Source organism: Octopus bimaculoides, chromosome 12 (genome assembly GCF_001194135.2).
Source record: "Octopus bimaculoides isolate UCB-OBI-ISO-001 chromosome 12, ASM119413v2, whole genome shotgun sequence".
Lineage (NCBI taxonomy): Eukaryota > Metazoa > Mollusca > Cephalopoda > Octopoda > Octopodidae > Octopus > Octopus bimaculoides.
Window position 1 is genome coordinate 57504159 of NC_068992.1, and position 7228 is coordinate 57511386.

At 37.7% G+C, this 7228-nt stretch overlaps 1 protein-coding gene across 12 annotated transcripts in view; it reads right to left on the reverse strand.

Annotated features, from left to right (window-relative positions):
• Nucleotides 1-688: 688 nt before the first annotated feature.
• Nucleotides 689-7228, reverse strand: part of LOC106868187 (unconventional myosin-IXAa) — a 213418-nt gene continuing 206878 nt past the window's right edge. For all 12 annotated transcript variants that reach the window (XM_052972194.1, XM_052972200.1, XM_052972199.1 and 9 more), the window contains 2 exons: nt 1273-1408; nt 689-843 (listed from right to left, as the gene is read on the reverse strand). In XM_052972194.1, coding sequence (XP_052828154.1) covers nt 709-843; nt 1273-1408 — 271 coding nt within the window. In that variant the 3' untranslated portion in view covers nt 689-708. The remainder of the gene's footprint in view (nt 844-1272; nt 1409-7228) is intronic.

Here is a 7228-nt window from a genome sequence, read left to right on the forward strand (position 1 = left end):
TATATATATATATATATATATATATATATATATATGCTCCATAGGGAATGAAGGGCTGAAGTAAATACATATATATATATATATATACTTGTGTGGCCCCTGGCTGCTCAGATACTTCAGACTACCCCTTGAATATTGAGGAAACCTTATCATATACCTATTTACATTATATATATATATATATATTTATTCAGCCCTTTTGTCTCCCAGATCTTGTTGTTTATGAAATGTCATCAATGCTTCACTTAGTTTTTTTTAATTTTTCAAGATAAAGGTGTTGGCCCTATGCAAACCCACGTTAACCTCTGGAAACAGTAGATCCATATTAGTCTGGCCTCAACTCTCTCATCCTACCAGGAGATGTGCTCTACTGGCATAACTCTCAGGATTTTTGAGGCATTATGTGGCACCAATCTGCAAGAACAATTGGATATTGCAGTGGATGCTTGTGTACATAGGACATCGTAAATTTAGTATATCTCAGTATATACAGGTCAAGATCAAAAATTTAGTATGTGTAAGTATATATGGGACACAATAAATTTAGTACTTGTCAAAATCCTACCTCATCCAGATTGTCATTTAGACATTTACCCATAAAACCAAATGCACCAATTATCATTGGTTTAAATGGAAATTTGTAGTATGTTCGGATGAATGAATGAATGTGTGTGTGTGTGTGTGTATGCATGTATGCGTATGTATGACTTACTTCTCCTTCTGAATACATTCTATATGAGCAGACAGAGCAAGTTCTTCTGCTCTGGCATCAAAGAGACCGAGATTGTCAGGACTTGGAGATTCAGCTGCTTCTACAAACTCTTCTTCAGGTGATTCACCAGGCTGCAATAATAAAAGATAAATATAAAATATAAATACACACGTGCACGCATGCACACACACACACACACACACACACATGTACGCAAATGTGGAATTGTGTCAAACAAATGAGAGAAGAAAGCTCAATATATAGATTTTAAAATCCTCCTCATGACAGCTGGTGATGGTGTGTTTTTGTCCCCGTAACTTAGTGGTTCAGCAAAAGAGACAGACAGAATAAGTACGAGGTATTAAAGAAGAAACAAGTACCGGGATCAATTTGTTCAACTAAAGCTCTAGCATGGCCACAGTCAAACAACTGAAACAAGTAGGGGAGAAAAAAATGAAAAAAAAAAAAAAAGCACATGGATGTACATTGTTTAGCATAGAAAAGTGGAAATATTTCAAGAAGAGATTTATACATAAATCAGGTTGTCCAAAAATACTGACCTTAGGGCTCTTAATACTTGCTCTAACATAAATTAATCGGTCATTGGCAGTGGCTTGAGCTGTGTTCAAGGTGCTGATATCGGCTAGCGTGGCCTTCAATTTCCGCAGCTGTTCAGAAATTATGCTTTCTATACATCTGTAATTGGCAAGGAAGAAGAAAGTTGTTTGTAGAAAATATTACATTTTGCTCACCATTTGTTTATTTTTAAATATTGCCGTCATGAAAATCTACATCCAAATACAAATGCTTTACAAACCAGAAAAATTACCATATCTTAACATGTACAAGGAATTTTTTGTGGCTTAAAATTAGGAAAAAAAAGGTTTTGTAAGGGATTATAATACTATTCATGTATAAGAAACTCCCATATTTTTTTAACCTAATTTTTGACAAAAAAGGGTTCCTTATACACATTAAAATATGGTAAATCTATAAATTCATAGCAATATCAATGCAGGAAATGTGTGGTTAAGAAGCTTGCTTTGCAACCATGTGGTTTCAGGTTCAGTCCCAGTGCATGGCAGTACTGAAGTACAGTATTGGTTGCACACACTATGCTTTCTAGCATACAAGGCAAATTTTTGAAACCAAAATTTACAGCCAAGAAATATAGGTTGACCAATACGCAAAAACAACTTTGGAGAACTGAAAATTTCATGTGAAATACAACAGGATTTGGAAAGACAGCAATGATATCAGAATATTTAGACTACATGTTTATACTATATACTAAGTCAACTTGTATAATGGGGGAAAAAAAAAACAAAAAAAAACGATAGCAACACTGTTTGGCTCATGGAGAGATCTGTAAAATTTGTAGCTCATGTAATTAATTGTTCTTTAATTACTACACTTGCTGTATGAATGCAATGTGCTAACGATTTGAATGAGAAGCAGGAGTAGCAGAGGGTGTGAGAGGGTTTCTCAAAATATTAAGTTACCCACCTCCTACTAACTATTTCTCCACTCCTCTTTCTTACAACAATATGTAGTGAAAAATAATCAATGATATCAAGATATGATGCACCATGGGAAAATATCATTCAACAACAGCAACAACAACGCTATACAATACATGCAAAAATAATAACATGGAGGAAAAAAGACTAAGGTCACTGGAGTCATTAACAACAACAGATAATGGAGCATAGAATATAGTGGAACAAATAATCAATAGTTATTGACAAACAACACCACAAGGTCCAGTCCTAGCTGCAGCATGATAGCTTGTATGCTTAACTCTTTAGAACTCAGATTACTCAAATGTAATGCTTATTTATTCACACTGGTTTCGAATTAATCATGCATTATCTTAAAGCCTCGACATTTTACTGGGTGATTATTTGATTTAAAAGAGACATTGTAGGGTAGGCGTGAGAGGCTGGACCTGGCTAATTTGAACACAGAGCAAGTAGGACATCTGAGAGCCAGATATCGCTGGTTTAAATGTTAGAGTTAAATGACCCAGAGAGTTATGCCAGTAGAGCACAAGCTGCTGGTAGGGCCTCTTATGCTGGACAGGTCAAAAGATAGAGGCCAGATTAATAAGGACCACCTCTTCCCAGAAGCAAAAATGGGTTCGCATATGGCCAACAGTCCAACCAAGAAAAAAAAAACCAAAGCTACAAAAGCATTGATGACTATTCAAAACTAACAAGACTCAAAAGAGGAAGCAGAAAAGACAGCCCAGAGTTGAAAACAGGAGAGCAGAGTTACCAATGGATTCCCATAGGGGACAAAGGGCTTAAGTAAGTCAGTGAGTATGAAATGCACAAGTGTTTTAGATCATATGGCTAAAACCTTGAATACTTGGTGTATTCCTTGTAGAATAACAAAACAGAACTGTGAACAAATCTTTAGCAACATAACCATCATAATTTTTTTTGTTATAGGCCTGAAATTTAGTGGGAAGGGGCTAGTTGACTACGCCAACCCCAGTGCTCAACAGGTACTTATTTTATTAACACCTGAAAGAATAAATGGAACTGGTCAATGTTGATGGAATTTGAACTCAGAATGTAAAGCTGGGAGAAATGTCACTTAGTATTTTGTCTAGTATGCTGGCAATTCTGCCAACTAGCTGCCTTTGCAATTTTTGGCACAAGGTCAGCAAATATGCAAGGAGGGGCAAGTTAATTACATTGAACCAGTAATTTACTGGGGTCAATGTATTTTATCAACATCAAAAGTATAAAAGGCAAATTTGACCTTAGCATAATTTGAACCCAGGACACAAAGCTAGAAGAAATGTTATTAAGTGTTAGTCCAACATGGTAATGATTCCACCAGCTCACTCACTGCCTTCAAAGTTAATGATTCTAACAGAGTCTAATGATTTCAATAACAATGGTTTCTAATTTAGTCTTATGCCAACAATTTTGAAGGGACTACACTAACACGAGAATTCTACCAATCCCCTACCATTAGTTATGTCAATATACAGCTTTTATTATATTGATTACTTGACTGTGTGTGTGTGTGTGTGTGTGTGTGTGTGTGTGTGTTTGTGCTTGTCCCCTCCCCATGACTGCTTGACAGCCAGTGTTTGTTGGTTTATGTCCTAGTAACTTAAGCAGTGTTTGGCAAAAGAGACCAATAAGATAAAGAACCAGGCTAAAAAAAATAATTACTGGGATTGATTTGTTTGACTAAAAACCCTTCGAGGTGGTGCCCCAGTATGGCCACAGTCCAATGACTGAAACAAGTAAGAACATAGTAAACAAAAAAAAAAAAATCAATCATACACACTACATAAGAAAATATATAAAACATTTGCAATGTCGTTGCCGTTTAACAGGAACCGGCCAGGCAGGAGCCTACATCACACTTCTGTGTCTGTTCTGGCAGGTAGTGAAGTAAATATCGCTACTACTGCAGCTACAACTCCTCTTCATTCTCCTCCTACTACAGCTATTACTAGTATTAACACTATTTCTACTGTTACCAGTACCACAGCATGAACAATCACTAGTACACTACTAATACTACTGCTACTGCAACTATCATTGTTGCATCAACTACTACAACTATTGGTGGTACTACCGCCATCACCATCAATGCCACTACTACCACTATTATTAATTAGGATTTCTTTTGCCGAGATACACTGTCCACCTTTGAATTGTACAGCCTCAGTTGATTTCACTCCTGTATATCAGTAGTATTCACTGGGGGGTTTGGAGAAAGCAAGGGAACCTCTCTGTCGTTGCTTGACCTGTAAGAAACAGTAGCCGAATCTCCTTCAAATCACACTCTGTTGTCTTAAAAGACAAAGCAAGGATGGTCATGACTGGAATGTCTTCGATCATAAGACTAGTTGGTTCAATCAGCAGGGGCTGGTCTGAGGCTTAACAACAATTTCTAGAGTGAAATTGGTTTCTGAACACATGCAGTACCGCTGCAACTGTTTGATGAGAAAATATTTATTGCCATGCTGCATGCAAGTCTACAAAGAACTGAACTCCATTCCAGAGCCAAACTCTACACAGAACAGAGCTCCACTTCTATCTCACTCCAGAACTACACTCTGCAGAAAACAGAACTAAACTCCCACAATATTTCAGAACTAAGACATGTACAGAACTGGACTCCACATCTGCAATACTCCAGAACTAAGCATTGTTAAAATGCGTGGACTCATGATCAGAAGGGGGCAGTTTCAATTCCCAGATCAGCTAGTGCATTTCCATCACTTTGCTTCAATCCCACTCCAGTGCTAAGATCTGAAGAGAACTCAACTCCATTTCTCCAATATCCCAGAACTAAGTTCTACAGTCAACATAGAATTGATCTTGACTTCCTTCCAGTCAATTCAAGAACAAAGATCTACAGAGAAACCAACCAAAATATTTGGCAGAAGGAAAACTTCTGTATGCCAAAACCATATAAAGAGATGGACTTCTCTGTTAGCATAACAATGAACATTTGGTTCTTCAATCAATTAAACTATGAATTAATTGAATTAAATACAGAAGAAGCTGAGTATTCTACAGTTATGTGTACCGAGTACCCTTAATGTGATTCTGAGGCAGAATCAGCTCAATAAGGGCTGGATTTTTTAATTACAGGTACAACCTGGCCTGGCCCTCAACCAGTTAAGATGACAAGTATTCCAGCTTGTTCATGAAATTAACGTACAAGAGGTTAAGCACTTCACAGACACATATACCTTAATGTAGTTTTTAGGGAGATTCAGTGTGACACAGAATGTGACGTTGCCCTTTGAACTATAGGCACAATTCAGTTTTGTCAGCTGAGTGGGCTGGAGTGATGAAAAATAAAGTGTCTTGCTCAAGGACACAATGTGCTGCCAGGAACTGAACTCACAATGTGCCACCAGGAATTGAACTTGGGATTTTACAAGCTGAATACCCTAGTCATTAACCCACATGTCTTCAAGCTGTCAGATGAGGATTCTACACATTTTCCATCTGCTGAATTTCATTCACAACGATTAGATCAATCCAAACCTATATAGTAAGAGACACTTGACCAAGATTGCCATCTGGTAAGATTGAACACAAGCCCCTCATAATTCCTTTACCCATTTGACCATGCTGAGTTAATTAACACTATCATGCAAAACAAATTAACTAATTAATATAAAGAGACTACATCAATAACAACCACAACAAGTTGCATAATATCATCGACAAAAAATGAATTTATAAAGGGATAATGGAGAGGGAGAAAATGATAAAAATGAAATAAGGATGAAAATTTGATGGAATTTTCGTATTGGGGACAGGAAATCTAGAGTTATCTCCCTTACGAATTTTTTTCTCGTGCGTGTGTGTGTGTGTGTGCGCGTGTCTTGCTTAGCATTCATCAAGCTACTAGGGTAACTTCTTAATGGTCACTCGACCTGCAAGAAATAGCAACCAAATTTCCCTTAAGTCACACCATACCATCTTTTAAAAAACAACAACAGCAACAAAGAGGACACATTAGATAATGTAGTCGAAGATATCCTTAAATAAGATGGGATGTTCACGGCTGGAATGTCTTTGCCCACGTGTCTACTCGATCAAGGTTGACCTGGCGCTAAACAACACCAACAACAAAAGCAGTCAAATCTGTAGCCCTTTCTATCTTAATGTAATTCAAAGAACACATTAGATAATCTAGTCCAAAACAGCCTTTAAAATGTCATGATGGTCAAGGCTGGAATGTTTTAGATTGTGCAATATATGACTGAGTTGAAGATAGCAAGCTGGCAGAAACATTAGCATGCCACGCAAAATGCTTAGCAGTATTTCATCTGTCTTTACGTTCTGAGTTCAAATTCCACCGTGGTCAATTTTGCCTTTCATCCTTTTGGGGTCAATAAGTTAAGTACCAGTTGTGTACTGGAGTCGATCTAATCAACTGGTCCCCTCCCCCAAAATTTCAGGCTTTATGCTTTGAGTAGAAGGCAGCGAGCTGCTTGAAACGTTAGCACACCGGGCGAAATGCTTAACGGTATTTCGTCTGCCGTTACATTCTGAGTTCAAATTCCGCCGAGGTCGACTTTGCCTCTCATCCTTTCGGGGTAAATGAATTAAGTACCAGTTACGCACTGGGGTTGATGTAATCGACTTAATTCCTTTGTTTGCCCTTGTTTGTCCCCTCTACGTTTAGCCCCTTGTGAGCAATAAAGAAATAAGAAACGTTAGCACGCCAGGCAAAATACTTAGCGGTATTTCATGTCTTTACGTTCTGAGTTCAAATTCCGCTGAGGTCAACTTTGCGTTTCATCCTTTGGGGGTCAATAAATTAAGTACCAGTTGTGTACTGGAGTTGATCTCATCAACTGCCCCCCACCCCGCCACCAAAAAATTTCAGGCCTTGTGCCTAGAGTAGGAAAATATGACTGAGTAATGTTACCCCCCTCGAGGGGGACTTAAGGTACTATTTATTTGATCTTCATGTAAAAGTTAGAGTTTCGGAAAGGTTGACAAGAAAGAAAACAGAAAA